This window comes from Quercus robur, chromosome 10 (genome assembly GCF_932294415.1).
Source record: "Quercus robur chromosome 10, dhQueRobu3.1, whole genome shotgun sequence".
NCBI classification, from domain to species: domain Eukaryota; kingdom Viridiplantae; phylum Streptophyta; class Magnoliopsida; order Fagales; family Fagaceae; genus Quercus; species Quercus robur.
Genome location: NC_065543.1, coordinates 33,714,297 through 33,734,564, shown reverse-complemented (window position 1 = coordinate 33,734,564; position 20,268 = coordinate 33,714,297). Strand labels below are relative to the sequence as shown.

Genomic DNA, 20,268 nt, shown 5'->3' with positions numbered 1-20,268 from the left:
ATTTCATCAAGACCAATACTTGAAAACATATCTCCAACAAGATATTTATAGGCTTGCAACTATGCAACCCAAGAAAGAATCCTAAAAGCATTTTTGCATTTTCCAATCAAGTCAATTAGACATTCAATCAACTCAATCACTTCAATAGGAGACTACTGTCTTTCTCCGACTCTTACGAAAATGCCATATATATGATTGGAAAAAGAAGGAAAAAAATATCTACATTCTCTAAATTACAACTATTTTCTGTAATAACTTAAAAACATTATATTTTTTTTTATTAATAACAAACAAACAAAAAAGAGTATATGCGTGTAAAGAGGCTAGTGACTCATTAATCATAATGAAAATATAGGAAGTCTCTAATCAATTGCGCAGAATATTGTAGTCTGCAACTGATGTTTAGTAGCATCTAATACCAATACATAAGAACAAAGAGCCTCATTGTTTTTTTTTTTTTGGAGCAATTTCTAACATAATTAAAGACACTGGAATTCTCAAATTCTGAAAGAGCAAATGCTATATTTTCATTCAATATTAAGTATTAGTCATGCATCCATATTCAATATACACAGCCTGACATGAACCATTAAAGACTTGTGAGTTGGAGAACCATGTACACTAGGCTATCCGAGATGATTCTTGTGTAAGAAAAACTATATCAAGGGAAAAAACAATCATTAAGGCTAAAACTTGAAGGAATGTTTCAATTGTCAGAAGACATTCTGCTCAAAGAAGGAGATGAGCTAAAAACTTCCTGATCAAGCTCTGTAATCTTGTTAATAAGAAGCATTTGCTCAGTCTCAAGCTGTATCATGTACTCTTCTTGCGTATCCTCAATGCTTTCTATCTCACTCAAAGCTGCTGAGAGTTCTTCAAGATTGCCATCCTCAATTAAAGATTGAAACTTGACCAACGTTTGCTTCATCTGATCAGACTCATTTTTAACAAACACAAGTTAGACATAAAAGCATTAAAATTAAAGTCATTCAAACTTATAGTTTCAGGATAATGGGTTTTTATACCTTGAGACACATACAGTATGAATAGACCAAAATGATCATTAATTATCTTAAGATGGTGATATGGACTAATAAGGAAATAGAATACTAAAATAGCACTACAAATTGAAAATCCAACCATGATAATGAAATTTTGTGTGCTGGGAGAAGACTGGTTTAGATAATGCAATCACATGGGAGAAGACTAATTTGTGATTTTGAACCAAAAGTTATCAATGACATTTAGTCAAGTGGGAATCTGAGCTCATCTGATCACAATACATGCTAGAAAGTGAAATATATATGGTCTAGGAAAAGAAATATATATCACCTGGCCAGAAATACGATGTGCTCTAGTTAAGGATGGTTCAGAATCTAAACTAGATTTCTTCTGTAGTTCGGGAACTCTTCTCGTAATTTGAATATGAATCTCTCCCCTTTTAACCCCTTGCAGGGGTATCCACTTGTCAGATCTCTGATTCGGAGGCAATCTCTGATATTCTACAACACAATCACCTATACTTGTTGTGGGTAGTAAATCATTGTGGTCTTTTACATACAAAACTAAGGGGCTGCCATCATCAGGGAATTCTAAGGTCTGATTCCACTGGGGATTTAGAGTTTTGTAGATGACCTGTAATGGCACAGAAGTAAGCATTTGAGATGGTGCAATCTCACCAAAAGATTAATTGCAAGCACCCGCAGTTATATGCTTCTTTCATAAATGATGGTCATCAATGGACATAAAATTACACAATCAATAACCAATTCAGCTTTTCCTCATTAAGACATACATATAAGCCAAACATCATTTAGTCATGAAATTTTTTGGCAATGAGATTTCTTGAAAATGTGTTATTAAATCCACCATTCACATAGCTCCATGTTTGACAGATGAAAAAAAATAAGTAAAGGGGCGACCAATTGAAACAGTTGAGAACTCATGCTTGTAGTTAGTTGCTCAAATGCAAGCAAACTAGAGAGGAATGTACTGTGACTTTTATAAGAAATAAATCAAAGGAATATTTTCTAAGGAACAAGTCAAAGTGATATATCTTAAGCAGAAAACTCTCTTTCCAGACCACTGCACCATTGGGGCGAGATGGTATCTCCCCAAATCAAGGGCAGCATATTTAGTGTGTAAGTATTTCTAACCATCTCCCACAAAAAAGAAAAAACAAAAAAACAAAGACAACAACAACACTCTCTTTCCAGAATTGCACACTCCTTTATTATGTTTCAGAAACTTGATCATGACAGCTGAACTGGAAAATTAGCTAGCTGTATCATAATTGCAATAAAAATGTGGTTGTCTCAAACCTTTGTTCTTTTCTTCAAGTTCCCATAATGTGCCCTCACATAGGGATCACTTGTCCCTCTGAGATCAGCTGCAACAAGGTCTTTTGCTTCAATGAGAATGAGTTCAATCCAGCCACTTCCTGAACCTATGGTTGAACCCTGAAAATTACAAGAAAAGAAAAGAAGAAAAAAAAAGCGTATCAGAGTAGACACGTTTAATCTAAATAAGTACATATTCGGGGCAACATTATGCTGAAAAAATTGGCAGGCTAAGCTTGAGTAAAGGTTGTATCCAATGCACAAAACTTCCCCCTCTGCAGGGTCTAGGGAAAGGAGGTTGGTAGCAATCCTCACCCCCAATTTTTAAGAGGCAGATTCTCAAAATCAAATCCAAAATACATCGGTTGGGCAGAGGGCACTTGTCATTGCACCAAGGCCAGAACTCCGCAGGACAGACCACTCCACTAAGATTATAGTAATTTTTTTTTTTAAATGACCAAGCTAACTCAGGACAAACCAAAATTCAATGTCAGCATTTACTCTTTATATTGAGCAGGCTGAACAGGCCAGGCCTAAAATTGCAACATCTGGTTCAGGAACATTCACAAGATCATGTCCATAAACACACAGACAAACATGCTACATGCTCATACACTTTTCATGTCCTTGTTAAGTTTTTCTTTTCTGTATTTTCATATCTAACTGATTGGGATGATCTCTTTTCATTCTAATAAAAACATACCCTTGATCCGTCGAAGTCATCAACTCTGACTGCTTCTATTTGAAGCCTTAGCTCTCCTGAATTCACTTTTTCAAGGGGAACCCATACATCCCATGTTGACCCCTCCACCAGTCCTTCCAAATTTACTCGTGCGCAACCTATGTGGTCATCTCCAAAGGTGTCTTCATTGTAGCATTTTATTTTAAGATATTCATCGCCTCCTATCTCATCAAATTCAAATTTCTGGTTCCATATGGGATTTAAAGCATGCATAGACTTAGTTTTCTGGAGAGCCTGAAAAGGTCCAAACACATATATGTTACACCAGAAGTAATGCTAGAATGTTCAGGATATTTGACCTCAGTTCATATAACATGAGACTATGAAGAAAAGAGAAACCTACCTTTCCATATTGCAATTTAACATATGGATCACACTTTCCAGATTTTTCTTTTGCAATAAGATCTTTTCCTTCCACAACAGTTATATTGATCTTCCTTCCAGTTCTTGCCAGAACAGTTGATGTCCCATTGATTGATTGTTGCAAGCTAAGATGATAGCTGTTCAAGCTGTGTGAACCATCCGAGAATTGCCATTCTTTTAAGACAAGTCTCACTGTCAACTGTAAAATTAATTTGAACGAGGGGAAAAAAATAAAAACAAGAACTTCTATTTCAAAGAAGCATATTGTAGTGAGAAAACTAAAACAATTAATTATCATCCAAAAAAGAAAAAGAAAAAGAGACATATAACAGTTTAATATGGCAAAGAAACCCTATTTGCTGTTCAAGGTTTAGGTGAACTATTTTTTGGTCCAATAGTTGGTTGAAAACATGAAATATTTTTAACACCCCCCCCCCCCCCCCCCCAACACCTTCTTTTTTTAATAATGTAGGGAACCTTTCTAAAGAGAAGCCCTTTGGACACTCCAACTCTAGCCGGTAAGGCAATTGACTCCACCCATCATAACCAGTTGCCAGGTAATCCAAGGGCATTCACCCATGACAGGCAAAGCAGTTTATGCCCATGCCTAGGTCAACTAAAAGCCCTATTAGATCTAGAGTAATCACAAGTACGTTAGACCGCTATTAACTCATGTATCATATGATGAAATAACTTGCTGTAGTCAATATCAATCTGAGATGACAAAGTTCATTAAGTTCTTGGAACATGGGAGACTAATTTTATAAGTAAAAACGCTGATGTGAAAAGAAGGAAGAAGAAGAAAAAATCATGGGACACAAATTATAAATATAGGGAAGAGGTATGACTTGTCATGAGATTTATTAATGTTTACCTCCCCTGACTGAGCCCCCTCAAATGGAATAACCATATCAACTTCCATTCCACAAAATGCATGCTTGGCTATTACACCAGAGTCAGGTCCTATTGCCCAAAATGTTGTGGAATCATCTGCGACATACTTCATCTGCTCATAGGATACAAGAATTCAACTTTGCTAACATTTTAATGAGTAATTGATATGCATAGTACATATTCTGAGAGTAAACAAGGGTTGAATAGATGGACAATTTTCAGACTATTAGTTGATAACACGTTTGTTAGCAATGTGAATAAATTATTGTGGTTGCTCAATTGAAAATGTGATAATTGCATGATTGGTCATGATATGTTATGAATCAGACCTAGCCATTTATTTAAGTCAGGCTACTTAGCAATATAAGGAAACATATTTTAACATAATATCATTATGGCACAATTCACACTTGATTTTTGACTAGTGTCTCAAGCATGTCACTGTACATTTAAGGTGCAGGAACCAACTAAATTATACATCAAATAGTGATGGACCATGGCTTTATAATCTGAGACAGTGGCATCAAGAATGCTAGTACCTTAATTTCACAACTTGCTAGATAGTCATACTTCACACTGTTCGGGGTAGAGTCATAAAGATGGAATCGAATACTTCCTGTCTCTTCATGTAAAACCATATTGAATGTTGAATTCCATGTGGGACTTGAGCCTAATCTCACATCTGTCCTCCTAGTTAACTCTTCAAGTTCAACTTCCACAAATGTCTGCAGATCTTTATCAATATGGAGCTCTTCTAAAGTGCCTTTTGTAGAAGAATTTTGCTGCCTTCTCACTGAGTTCCCTCTCAAGTAACTCCGAGAAAGTTTACTCGCTGAAATGACTGTCACATATATGCTACCACCAACAGCCTTCTTCCTTAGGTCTACAGCTGGCAAAGAGTAACAACGGCGGCGAGGTTCAACCATCGTCTTAACCAAGGTGTCAGTGAAAATTTTAACCTGCAAAGAACATATTATCAGATTAAGCTATTATATTTTCCAAAGAGTATAGCCAGAGTCATCATATTGGCCATCTAAGATTTGCTTTAGTATCACTTAGGTGCTATTGTTTATTACGCCAGAAGAAACATCGAAAACAAAAAGCACTTCACCAATTTCAGGTGAGTATATACCATATTGACGTGAAAGGAGATATGGTAATAATATTAAAGCATAACATCAGATTCATCTGTTGTATAACCAGCCTAGTTTCCAGAAAATTGGGTTTCATCAAAAGTAGTAAGCATTTATTAGAATAATGGTTAAATAATTAAAATCATCATTTCTTATCAACTTATACTTTTGGGACAAGTCGTAATTTATCATGGTATCAAAGTAGGTGTTGTTGGGTTCAAACCATGTCTCCACTTTACCTCCCATTTTGGGTCGCACCTAATGGAGAGGACTTTGGGACCACATGAGGGTGAGTGTTAGAATAATCATGAAATGATTAATTTCACCATTTTCTATCTGCTTCTATGTTCGGGCCAAGTCTAATTTATCAGCATTCTCCTGCATAGCAATTTCTCAATTTAATTTTAGAAAGATTTCAGTAGTTGTGCTACAAACATTATATAACTGGATCTTTCCAGAACCATTCATGGAAAATAGAAATGCTGTGATTTGAAATGCACTTTTCTGCTATCAATACTGCAGAAGCTGCATCAAAACAACTCAATAAACTAATAAAAAAGGATGATACCAGATCAAGATCAACTGAAGCCAGCTCACATAAAGAAATACAATCTAAATTAATTCTTTATGTGAGTGAATATGGTCACTTAAGAAACCCACCAGCCAAGAAGAAACACCAGGCAACGCTGTGGCTGGTAGTGATTGGCTTCCACCACTTCCAAAGGCTACTCCAATTCTCACTTCAGGGGTTGACACAAATGAATACAAAATTGCCTTCCCCTCCAGAACTGGCATCAAGTGAAGCTGTAAAATGTAATTCACTGAATGAATAACAATTAGAAACACTGAAACTGCCTTTTCAGAAATACAAAACAATCAGTGCCTTTAGAAACTGTAGGACATCGAAATTTCAGAGACACAAAAATCGAAGCAGTCATCAAATCAGGGCAAACCATTCTTTATGAGAGCAAAAAGGATCAAATTAACATTAAAAAGACACAAAAACTGTAACTAAGACGCATCAATGCCATAGCCATTCAACATCTGCCAAGGATATCATGTAAGATGGAATCATCAACTCTAACTTTAAATACAAGAATCTGAATGCATGCTACATCAGGTAAAAACTCAAAATGTGAAATAAAATGAAGAGAAAAAATCCATCCAATTTTATTTGTAAGGGACAGCCTAGACATCTACAACTTCAAAAATTCAGCCAAAAAAAATCTACAACTTCAAAAGCTGACTAGCATTAACTTAACTATTCCCTTCATGGGCACCTCACACTTCGTGGTCAATGCGTCAAAGGTTACCTCCAACAAGATATCTTTTTTTGGGTAACACAAGTTCCTAGTGGATCTTGAACCCATGACCTTACCATCCACCTTGCTCTTACAAGGAAAGGAGATTCCATTTGAGCTAGAGCTCATTGGCTCCTCCAACACAATCCTTGAACCTCCTCCAGACCAAGATTCACATTCTCACAAACTAATAAATCAAAATGATCATCCAGTTTCTTTTACTTTTGTAATATATGATTTGTACTATCCTTTCAAGCTGTGAGAGAGAGAGAGAGAGAGAAATACTGTACATACATCACCCTTGATATGAAGGTTATTTATAATAATCCGTGCAGTCCCCATTGGCTTGGCCAGCTTAGCATGCAACAAAATGCTCATATCAGTTGTGTCCCAGTCAAAACCCAATCGCATGATTTTCTGTCAACATAAAGATGCTTCATGAAGATCCCAAGAATTTAGCAACAAAATTTCACTGCTTGACTCAAGAAGACAAACCAGCAATCATAACAATAAACCACACTAGGTGACAGCAAGAATATACTGAAATTTTGAACTATTATTATGTAAATTACTTAACCAGGCAATCTGATACTTATGATGTACCAATTACAGTCATGTCAGACACCAAGGCCAGAGTCTATACATAATTAGAGTGTCATGTTCTTTCAGGCCACTGAATCAAACATTTCTTATCTGTCTAGGCACGATAGAGTAGCAGGCTTGCAGCTGTGCTTCTGTTTTTGATATTTACTAAAAGAAAATCACCCACTAACATAATATACTATTGTAACTTTTAGATGCCAAGATGACAGTTTTACACCCCAGACAAAAACAAAGGTCGATGTTTACCTTGACAAGTGCAAAGTGAATTGTATCTAAAATTTCAGTAGAGCACATTCTTTTATATTTTCGTTACAACTTGATCCCTTGACCATTTTCAATGCTTTCAAGGTTTATTATTTTGTACTTTTCTTCTCATTCAAAACACGCACAGACACAGAAAATTTATAGAAGTTTTTAGATAAAACTGGTTACAGAGAACCATAGTTAGTGACTTGACCAATACATGGCAAGTCAAAAGGCTAATTGCACATCTTAAAAAACCATTGAAACAACTATTTATATACATCACCAGTATGAAATTGAAGAACACAGAGTTTACATGGAGGCATCAGCAGTACTTGATGCTTTATCTGGTAGAAATTATTTAGAGGTTGTTATTTCAGAGATAACGAAGGCTATATGGTACAAATTCCACTTGGAACCAGTGATGGACTTAAATCAATACTTAAAAATTGCTTACTAGAGATTTTAAATTTTCCTTGGATCTGCTTCTGCATTTGAGGAAATGCAAACATACTTACATTAATGTATGTAAAATTTCAAGAAAATAAAATAAAATAAAGAGAACACACACACAAGGCGTAGGTCAGTATCTGATAACTAATTAGGCCAATTCTTCAATCATTTTTACATCCATTATATAGCTAAGCCAACATGGAAGTGCTGAATTTTAAAAGAATGACATAATGGCCAATTCCTTGTTTATAGCAAACACAGAAGCTGATCACTACCAGCTTATAAAATTATGGCAACTCAGACTTGCCTTTAACAATAAAAGCAACAAGCAAGAAGTAACCAGCATGTTCAAAGCACCTGATAGAACGCTAACAGGAACAAGACATTTAAAAAAGAAAAAAAAAAGAAAAAGAAAAACTGAAAAAGGATTCTACTTCAAACAATAAAACCTGAAAAAGGATTTCAATCAGGTTGACTAACAAATAAACAGTAGAGAAACAACAAAAGAAATCTTCCTATTTGTAGAAACCTTCTTTCCAAGCTTTTATATTGGATTTCGAAAAAGGCTTGTTCCTGATATAATATCTAAAATTAAACACAATCCCTGCCCACCACCCCCCGCTCCAAAAAAAAAAAGTGAACCTTGTCAAAAGAATGGGATACACATAAAATTTCAGAACTAAAAATCAGAAACCAAACCTGATCACCCGAAGTTGACCAGCTAGTCCCTTGAAGACCTAGGCTTGGTGGGCTTGAACCCAGTGAAAATTCAAGCAATTCAATTTTTTCCTACAAGATAGCTTTTCTTCAGTATAGAGGTAGCATTCGGTTATCATCAGTCCAAAGATACGATGAATGAATGAATTTAAAAGAAAAAGTAGACCACTTACAATAAGCCTTGATTTTCGGTGCTTTAACCGTTTCTGCAAAAGAGTAGATTTTCCAATTAAGTTTATCATTATAAAATGTAATGTATGTATGTACGCCAAACTAAGGGGAGATATTCTACTGAAGCACTTATGATATTGGTAACAAGTATGAACACAATTTCTTCCAGCATTAGGTTGCAGTATATCAATTCCAAGGACTTTATGACAATAGACGAAAAGAGAATATCAGTACTCCTGTCAAGTTGTCAATAATGGAATGGCAACACGGAATCAACTACTCTAATATTCATTTCTGGAGATTTCTTTTCAAAAAAATTTATAAAACATTGTAATCCCACTAGTAGGAGGGTCATGGATTAAATCTAAGTTGATCTAGGGGGAAATTTTTTGATCTTGTCATGATCTAAATGCAATAGATCTACTGTAGAAACTATGAATTACACTGTATTTGTCATCAGATCAAACTTACACCAAAATTTTTCAAAAAGGAATCAATTTATGAACATGCTAGCACAACTATTTAATCAGTAAAGTTTGAGAAGCATGCAAACAGAATTAGTTAACATGGTGCAGATGAATTCATTAAACCATAAAAACATGCAAATACTAGCAAGAAATGAAACATCGAGCAGAGGAGTTGCATAATTTCTGTGTGGAGTGAATAAAAGTGAATCTCAAGTATAATGAAGTACAGGATCTCACCTCAACAATGGCTGAGAACCTTATTGAGAGCTTTGGGCTAATGAAGTTAGGCCATACTTCCATCAACAGCCTATTCAACCATTCACAGTGCTCCAACGGTGTTATTGCCTACAAAAATGCAAATGGATAAAAATTGACTTCAAAAATCTCAAAGACTCATTGTTCGTATAACCAAAAAGAAGCAAATGTGAAGTTACTGAGGTGTTCTGTATAACTCGCTTCCATTTTTCATTCAAGTCTTCGACAAGTATTTGCTGTTGATAAGTTCCATACTGCACACATGAAAGTGACATCTCAGGTTATCACCATGTATGATTTCAAAACTCATTAACCAAAAAACCTAAAGCACATTATGTGTGAAACAATGACAAAGTATAGAGGTCTTTTGAACTGATTAAAATTAATGCATAATTCTGTTAAGCAGAAGCCTATTATAGAACTAGACTTTATTGAATCAAAAGAAGTGGGAAAAAATCACAAATAATTTAAAGAATGTGACAGGTACAGTATGTGAAAAATTAAAACTATAATAAATAAAGGAAATTATAACATAATGGATTTCTATTATGGCAGACAAGCCAAAATCAAAATTATACTCCTGACTTCAAACCCCCAACATAAATAGCTTGGCCAAAAATTTATATAAAAAAAAAAAAAGGTTTTGAGTTGGCAAAAGTACAGCTATATTTTGGTCCTGCACTGATGTTTCAAATGCTACAGCACATGAGTTCCTTAGTTTGTGCTCAAAGATATCTCTTGTATAAAGATAGCATGCTCAAGTTTGTAACAACAATTTAGTTCCCTGGATTATTTTTCCCCCTTTTTCTTTTGGATAGGTAAACAGAATTCATACACTGGTATGGGATTGGATTTATGACTTTATCCTCACCCCTTATATATGGGGGAGCAATGCCAGACCATTGGCAGTTTACATGATGATTATTTTAAAGGAGAAAGAAAGGGTGACATAATGGCACACAACAATTAAAAAGAAAAAGAAATATAAAAAACCTATCAACTTGTTTCTATGTTATATGAGTAAAAATTTCCAGATTTCCTCATTTTTATAATGGGTGAGATTAGATGACACTAAAACTAATTGAAACTCAGTGCTACTACAAAGGAAAATCTTATTGTGTGCAATAATGCTCCTTTCCACAATGAACACAACAATGTAAAAGCTATTTCAACTACATGCCAAAAATGGGTTTGCCACATATGTGCGTGCGCAGATATATGTGTGTGTGTGTGAGTGTGACAAAGGAGAGTACTTAGATTCTCTTCTTATTTGTACATAGTTTTTTTTCTTCTTCTGTTTTTCTGTATATATATATATATATATATACATATATATATATATTTTGTTTCTTCATGTGGCTTGCATGAAGTAGCCTTGTTTGATAAAAATTTTCTTACTTATCCAAAAAAAGAGAAGATCTTGTCTTTGTAACTCAATTTTTTATTCAACCATCAATGCAGCACAAATAATGAAAAGAAACAAAGAAAATAATAAGAGGAGAAATATCAATACATGATTATCCACCACCAAAAATTGGTTCAAAGAGTACCCCCACTTACTGTATTTTTTTTTTTTTTCATAGGAAATCTAGTTATTGGATAAACTTCTGCAAGAATGCATACCAGAATAGCTTTCCATATACATACATACATACATATATATACATATATATATATATATAAGTTGTTGCTTGGTGTAAACTCCCATCATTTTTTCTATCTGAGCATACTCAAGGATATCTTCTTCTTTTTTTCCTTTTTTTTAGATAAGTAACATCTGTCAAAGCATTTCTTCTCTCCATCAAAGTTGCCTATTGAATTTGCATAAACTAATAAAAAATAAAATAAACAATAATTTCAATTTCAATTTCAATTTAGGGTATAATTTTAATTGTTTTTATGTCATAATTAATCAATGGCAAAGGAATGGTTTGGGAGATGCAATGAATTGCATCAGATTTCATAAGGAAGAAATTACATATTCAAGTACAATACTTATACTGTCAAAAAGATGTGAGAACCTGCTGTGCAAGGCAAGCTTCAGCCTGAATAAAGAAATATATAAAGCTAATAATAAACTCAACAAGAACTCAGTCAGGAATAGCAGCAGAACTAGATATTATATATTTACATAAAGACACACACGCACAGACCATTAAAAAAAATTCAATTTTAGAAGACTTGTAGAGATATGCAAAAGTTTATTGTAGCAGAATTCTGGGGAAAAGTGCAACACAGAGCAATAAATTTATATTAAAAAAGCCACGTAGATTAGCAATGAAATAAAGGGCCAAATTCACTACTGTTGAGGAGGAAAAGAAATATCACAGTACACTTGAAAAGCTCTAAATTCAACCCCCCCCCCCCCCCCCCCCAAAAAAAAAAAAAAAATAAATAAAAAACTGTTCAAAGTAAGCAACACAGACCAGACAATTTCATTTGCTCATAATTAATTAGTATGCAATAATTACTGAACACAATCATAACTAAAAGAGCTTAAAAAAAGAGCAACATAACAATAAAGTCAGTCAATTTCACTTAAACCAAAACAACACCCAAAAAAAAGTAACAATTTAAAAAAAAAAAAAAATTCAAGGAAAGAATCATGAAAACAAAAGGAGAACTATAAAGAAATTACCTGTCTAGTTGCCCAGACAGCAACAATGAGTGGAACCCAATTGGTAACAGAGAAAACCCATCTCTCAATAGCCCAAACAATCAATATTAGAGGAATCAAGAACGGAATTAGAGGCATCTCTTGTATGATACGTTTCACAAACTCCACAACCTCATCAAAACTCAAAGCTCTCTTTCTCCACCTACCCATTTGAGAAAGCACCCAGCTGAACCAGTTTCTGGCTTCTCTATATCCTTACATACAACAAATAATAGGTGTTCATACCTCCATGGTTATGTCAAAAAAATGATTCCCATGTAAAACAAGAACTCATTATCAAAAGGGTCAGAAAATGAATTATCCAGAAATATTAAATTTCCGGGATAGTGGTGGAATAATATATTTTGTTTTCAACAGTTAAAGAAGCCAAAGGCCCCAAAGAGGAAAAGGTGAAATAAGCTGAGAGAGACACAGACATTGGAAAAGTACGTTATTTATACAAAACAACAAAACAGAGGAAAAAGGCAAGTCTAAAAGTCAGCGATAAACTCAGAAAAATTAAGCTTTAAATTTTAGAGTCTGGAAGGATTTGTCATTTTTGAGTTATGGACGGTTTTGCTGTCCGTATTATTGCAAAACTACCTGTACTCTCCTTCGTACCAGTATTTTAATCATTTTTTTTTTTTTTTGTTAAAATAACATTTCAATCCCTACACTTTCTCAAAAGTTTATTATTTATCTTTAAACTTAAGATATTAAAAATATTTGACATTTTATTCTTAAATTTTAAAAATGACCTTTTTTTTTTTATTCTTGAACTATTGAAAAAAAAATTCTTTTTTTTCATCTCATTTTTAATTTTTTTATATTTATTAAAATAGTCTATATTTCCAAGATTAAATTACACTTTTCCATTCTAATTTTTCATATTGATTTAAGAATGCTAAATTATTTGAGAACCTTTATGACAAAGGAAAAGGGTGTATGTATAGAAATTCAGTATTTATTTACAGTTACATGATATTCAGAAACTTTTGAAATGTACAAAGTGTGAATGCTTATACAAGATATGGTCAGATTCAATGAGGTGAATAGCCATTTAAGGGATCATAGGACCTTGTTAGCTTGATTTTATCAATCATATTGATTTGGTGGTGCAAGCTCTAGTGGAGATTTTCTGCTGAATTTTTTGTTTTGATGTGGCAAGAACTTAAGTTAGAAATCATTAAAAAAAAAAAATGAAAGTTTCTAATATTATTGTAGATGTTAGACCCCCTTTTTTTGTAGTTAATACTTAATACAGGTTGGATCTTAATTTGATGGCCTCGACTATATGTTGTTGGTTGGAGTCCAAGAATTAAACTCTCCAAAGTTTATCAATCACTTTCTCAACTTTGTAAAATTAAAAGCATTATGCATTGAATACAACCTTAAAAGTTTATATTATTGTATTGTCATTCAATTTTTTAAATAAAAAAAAAAAGGTCAATTAGTTAAACTTCATTTTCTATAAAGTATTAGCAAAACATTTTCAAAATTTTCTATTCTTTTAGAGCTTAAATTTTTGAGAAGAAGAAAAAAAAATCCTATTAGATGAGACTACCTAGTTTTTGTTTTTAAAGGAAATAAATAAATAATTTTTTTTTAAAAAAAGGAATTAAATGAGATCGATAGTCCCAAAAATTAGCCATCCATCAATAAATTGTGTGCATAAAATTTTATCACATCATCAGTAATTCAAACAATCATTGATCAGTGTGTATGTATATAAAAGAATTTCACAACAAAGTTATCCTAAGAATTTTGGAAGATTTTAGTTCTTATTGGATATTCACCCATGTAACGACTGTTATTCTATATACTTGGTGTACTACGCCTCCATTTCACATAAGAGTAGGCCCTATGTGTGGGGCACATGAATAGGACTATCCTAATGTGAGATAATGTTGTAATCTATTAGGTGCACTAAATAATTTCACCTTCATAATCTTCTTAGAAGTTGCCTAAAAGATCTAAGCTCCTAAAGGAGCAATAATAGTTTACTTCTATTTTAATTAATATTTATACATTTTTTTTTCCCTCAAGTTGGTAGATCAAGAAATGAGTGGATGATTTGTGGATTCTAGTTAGCTCAACCACTAAACTCTTTTGCCGTCGAGTAACTAGAGATTTGAGATCTATCTTATCTTAAAGGGAAAAAAAAAAAGTTGATGATGCTTGCAAATATTAGTCCATCTCTCAAAAAGGATACATTGGTAATCACACATACTTGATGGATTCTTACACTTCCTTTTTTTCTTCAAAGTAATAGAAGAAAGGTGATGTGTGGATAAATTATATTGGTTTAAGGTCCACCTTAAAAGGAGTAGTATGATAATTACGCACACTTGGTAGGTCTTAAAATTTTAAAATTACTATCTCATCTTTCATTCTATTCCCCAAAAAGGAAAGATTTAATTTGAGTTAGAAATCATTAAACGTTTTTAATATAAAAGCTTAATTTTTAAATACAGAATTTTCATAATATCTCAGAGGTTAGATTTTAATGTAAATCATGAGATGGTAAGTACACTATGTGATAAGTTGTTGGTTCAAGTTCAAAGATTTAACTCTCTAAAAGTTGGTGATAAAGATGTCTATCAATTATTGTTATTGGTTTGAGTTGGAGAAATAAACTCTGTAAAAATTAGAAGTAAAGATGTCTATCAATCTTTTATTTCTGTTTTGTAAAAGTAGATTCTAAAAAATAAAAAATAAAATAAAACAAAATTGTAAAAGTTTTTTTTTTCTTGGAGAAGAAAATTGTAAAAGTACGAGCCTTATGTGCATTGCATGCCAACTTTAAAAGTTTATATTATTGTATTGTAATTTAATTTGTCATTTAATTAATCCAACCTTGGTTTTCCAGAAGGAAGTAGAAAAACATTTTCAGATTTTTTTTTTTTTTTTGGGTGGAACTTAACTTTTTGAGAAGAAGACAAAATCTTTTTTGGTAGAACTTAGAAGAAAGACAGTGTTGCTTTCGTTCCAATGACGGCAGCACCAATAAACATAGATAAGAATTAGAAAGGATCACCTAGCAAATAAAAAGGAAAAAACAAAAAAAACAAAAACAAAAGATTTAGATGCACTTTACGGTCTTAAAAACCATCATCTACATTTATATGTTTTTGAATAATAATAGAGTTGACGTGTGTTAGTGCATGGTTATTGTCTCCACCCACCCAAACTCTGTCATAGAGGGCATAGGAAACTTATAATTCTCTCATTCACATGAACCATGTCATACATAATGTGAAATTGCTTGAGCAATAGTGGGAACTCGAACTTATAATCTTTACACTAATAAATATGATGGGTCACAACAACTTTATACCACAAAAGCCATGAGCTCATGTGCGTGGAATTTTTTTTCTCGAATACTAATCCATCTACAACTTGGGAGCACATATATGTGGCTAGTGCATAGCCAGGTGTGGGCCACTTGTTCCACATTTGTGGTTGCAATGGTGTGAAACTGTGGAATATCCGAATACGGGTTTGTGAAGAACTGTACCAGTCAGAACTGGCTGGCTAGTTAGTAATTAGTGAGAAATAATGGACGACAGCATTTAAATCTTTAGCAATCTACTTTTATGATGCTATGACTATGATTGGTTAGTTTAGCAAAAATGACTATGATTTGGTTAGTTTATTCACGCGTAAGAATGTGCATATTATATATAATTTGTCTGTTCAATGTTTCGTGCTTCCCTGTCGTGGGCTCACCTTGTTGGACTCGGCAGGTCAGGGAGGTATGACCGTACAGTCCGAATCTCGGATCTAGATTTCGTGTCATTCCATTTGGCAACAACTTTCTACTCTTTAAGGTTGTACTCCAAATCTCTAGATGAATGTCTTTGTTTTTGCACCACATTGCAAAGCACAACAATGGTCATTCCTTGATAGCCTCTCTCACTGGGATTTCATTTCATTCGGGGAGACACTACTTAGCAAACAATATATTGACTATTTTTAATAAAATTTTCAAAGAAAAAAAGTTGTAATTTGATAGTTATAAAGGAGGAATAATTTGAATCGTGAGCTTTTTTGTTAGAAACATTAAAAAGTGTTAGCTAAAGTACAAAATATTGATCTAAAAAAAACAAAAGCTCCCTTCTGGGATGTTGTTTTCTGGTTACTAGTGGTTACTAGACTTTGAATTCTCTAAAATCTTTGATTTTACTAGCTAGTACGAGATCTGTGTAATTTTAGAAGACTTGATCAGTTGAGCTAAATTTGGTTCGAACTCATATCTTCAAAAATTGTTATTATGTTTCTTATAAAAAAAAAAAAAAATTTGGGACAATAATTTTATCCTATTTTGATATTAATCATTCAAAAAAAAAAAAAAAAAGGAAAAAGGAAAAGAATGAAGAGTTATTTTTCCCCTAGGTAAAAAGTTTAAACAAATAATATACTCATTAGTTCAAAATATGAATTATATTGTAAATCGATTTTTCATTTTTGTATCGTGTATCATAAGCTACAAAAACAATACTTTATATATATATAAAAAAAAAAAGTTATATACATATATTAAAGGTATATTTATTATAAAATATTTAATAAAAATAACTAAATAAGTCAAATAAAAATATATTTATAACATCCACAGTTAAATTGGTCAAAATCAAAATCAAAAGGGTTAATATAATATAATATAATATATATATATATATATATAAAAGTTAAAATAATTTTTGCTGATCATATTCATCATCTTTCTTAATTAATCAGCTTTATCTCTCCATAGTCCAAGACTCCAAGCCAATGTCATATTACAAAATCATATCCTCCTTGACTTCGTCTTCTTGGTCATTTTCTTCATCATCATCTCTAACAGTTTCTATCTATTCATGTTCTTTATTTCAATAACTTTTTCTCTACTTTTCTTATTCCCATTCAAGTTTATTTGACCTATAATCATAATAACCAAACAAAAAAGAAAAAAGAAAAAAAAAGGTTCTATTGTCATTCAATCAATAGTTTATTTACAATATAGAAAAGAAATTTGCACTTTCATATAAACTATACATGTCTTTCTTTTGCAAGGAGATGAAAAAAGAAAACGTCATTTTATCGGGCTTAGTTGAGTAGCCCAATAATTGTATAAAAACAAGCTCAACAACTAGTTAGATTCATGTCAAAGCATAAAATTTAGCAAAAACGCACATGTTTATATATAATTTTTATTTAGAGAGTTTCAACTTATAGTGTCCGTTTCTGATGTTAGTTCTTTATTATTAGACCAAGATACCAATCAGTTTTTGGTATAGACGAGGATTGAATACCAAATCTCTTATACAACCATCAGAGACTTTATCAGTTGAGCTAACTGGGTATAATTCATATAATATAATATAATATAATATAATACGATCCATATAATACGTAATTATTTATCGTATGATTCATGAGTATAACCGATACATATCTATGATACCATTTTTTTTTAGTTCAATTCGATATAAATTATATGATACTAACAAATGTGATAACACTTATTAAGATTTGAACCCAAGTACTCTGCTTAAAGGAGATCCCAACATGTGATTGAGCAAGAAGCATGATGATTGGAAAATTAACATTTGAAAAAATTGACGATGAGGACCCACCCAGTAAATATTCAAATCATCATTTTCTCTAGAAGTAACATGTAAAGGGATACTCTTTAGGAAAATTATTCTAAAAAAATAATAATAATAAAATAAAAAACCACAAGTTTGTCACTTATTTCTTACATCTCTCTCTCTCTCTCTCTTTTTGAGACAAACTCTAAGCTGTTTTTCAAATTAACTTCACTCAAACTATTCCTCACATCTCTCTCTCTCTCTTTTGGAAGAGAACTTTTTCTTATTTCTTCTGCTATTAGATTTCAAACAATGAATTGATTTACACCCTTGAAATCACTTTGAAGCAATAAATATGACTAGTTCGATACAAATCTTAAGAGAACTAAGTGGGTGAAAAATAGAAATATGTGTAAAATTTTATATAGTTTTGTCTGAAAAACCCTACATTAGTTATTATATAATTATATAAATTTATAAATAGGCTTGTTCGTTGATCTACCAGCATCGACTGAAACCGGTCTAATTGCACCAATCCACCCCCCTCAGAGTTCCGCCAAAGGTTTCTGGCACGGTGGTTAGCGACATCTCTTCAGTACTAACATCGAACCGATGTGGCCATCGGCACCAAGATGTGCACATCGCCGAGAGCAGAACCGCACCGAGTATGTTTAATATATATATATATATATAATTTTGTTTTTTTTTGTTTTTTTTTAAAATATATGGTGTGCTGAGCACGCCGTGCTCTCAATTTCTCACAACGTGGCCCGTGCTCTGTTTAAAAATATATGGCGTGCTGAGCACACCGTGCTTAGACTCCCAGTTTTCTTTTTTTTTTTTTTTTTTTTTTTTTTGATGAGGACTCTTAGTTTCTTTCTCACCCGCATGCAAAGTAAAAAAAAAAAAAAAAAAAAAAACAACTTTAGTGTGCCTGTTAATAAATAAAAAATGTTAGCGTGTGTCAATCCTAAAGTCTAAATAGTCTCACTCAGGTCTTGTCTAAGTTGTCTTGCATTTAAACAAACCAAAAAAAAAAAAAAAAAAAAAAGGAAAAAAAGAAAAGAAAAAGAAAAACGATGCCGTATTTGGTTAGTGTTTTAAGTCACGGTGTAAGATTTTTTTTTTTTCTTATTTACTCTCAGCCACACACGTATTCAGTTGTCTTACACTCTAACTTGTCTCTTTCTCTCTTTTTTAGACTTGTGTTCTCAGTCTCTCAATCTCTCAGACTCAACTCACTCAACTCAGTTAGACAGGTGGTTTGTAATGGGGTTTAATACTTGGGGTTGTAATGGATTTTGAATCTTTTGATATTTAGATTTGATCTAAATTTTGATTTGTGGTTTGAATCTTTAAGTTTTCTAAATTTTGTACAACCCTATTTGTAAGTTTATATAATAATCGTGCAAATTTACACTGATATTATTTATTTTGTATTTAATTTTTTATTTTTTTTTATGTATTTCAAGGATAAAGAAATGTGTTTGTTGTATATATGAAAAAAATGAAATAATTATAAAAAATTTAATATTTTAATGAAATAAAGTTCAAAATAAATAACCAAATGTACGATATTTGAAAAATTAGTATATAGAAATTTTTTTTTACCCCATCTAGAACGACAAACAGTGGAAACCATTTGTCATATTTTCTCGAAGCTAATTATCACTCTCTCGAAAACGATAAATGGGACAACGTTCGCCACATGCTAATCAACAAAAGTAGTGGTAAATAGTCAATGCCTCAATGGACCACATCTGCACTATGATCGATCACTCTTGTACTGTGTCTTTGGTAGTTTTCCCAGAGCCACATGGAGTTTCATCATTCCTCCGTGGACACCACACCACTACTGCTTAATGGTACTCCACAACTTACTCGTAACACCCTCGATGTAACCAGGGAATATCCCTTGAATGATACTGAATTACTGATGAAAACTAACGATTTTTTTTGTATTTTCTACTCGCATCTCCTTTTGATTCTTTTCCCAGTACTACAATGGTCAAGCCCTTCATTCTACTATCAGTAGCAAGGGTTTGTGTTTTGTGTTATATCCAAAGTGGCTTGCCAGATAATCACTTACGGATGAAATTTACATAATCAATGCTGGAAATTTTGTTTGTATATGAAAAATATATATAATGGACGGAAATGTCTACAGAATCAGAAAGTGGGAAAGTGAGAGAAAAAAGGTAAGCATTTATAAGATAAATTTCTCAAACTTAGGAACAAAAGTGGTCAGGTTTACTGGATTTTCTTTTTTTACTTGATCTCATCCTTTAATAAGGGTTTGAAATCTTTAAAATCGATTTATGTTGGATTTGGGTTTGTTAAAATAAAAGGATGAGAATA

General features: G+C 32.6%; 1 protein-coding gene across 1 annotated transcript; it reads right to left on the bottom strand.

Annotated features, from left to right (window-relative positions):
• Nucleotides 1-502: 502 nt before the first annotated feature.
• Nucleotides 503-12,768, bottom strand: LOC126701393 (synaptotagmin-5). The gene is made up of 14 exons (XM_050399472.1): nt 12,320-12,768; nt 9,861-9,935; nt 9,664-9,771; nt 8,962-8,994; nt 8,771-8,860; nt 7,067-7,189; nt 6,132-6,275; nt 4,878-5,297; nt 4,319-4,450; nt 3,425-3,643; nt 3,043-3,315; nt 2,322-2,459; nt 1,333-1,635; nt 503-928 (listed from the first exon to the last, which is right to left on the bottom strand). The coding sequence occupies exons 1-14, from the start codon at nt 12,506-12,508 to the stop codon at nt 707-709; spliced, it is 2,469 nt and encodes an 822-aa protein (XP_050255429.1). The 5' UTR covers nt 12,509-12,768; the 3' UTR covers nt 503-706.
• Between the last annotated feature and the right edge of the window lie 7,500 nt (nt 12,769-20,268).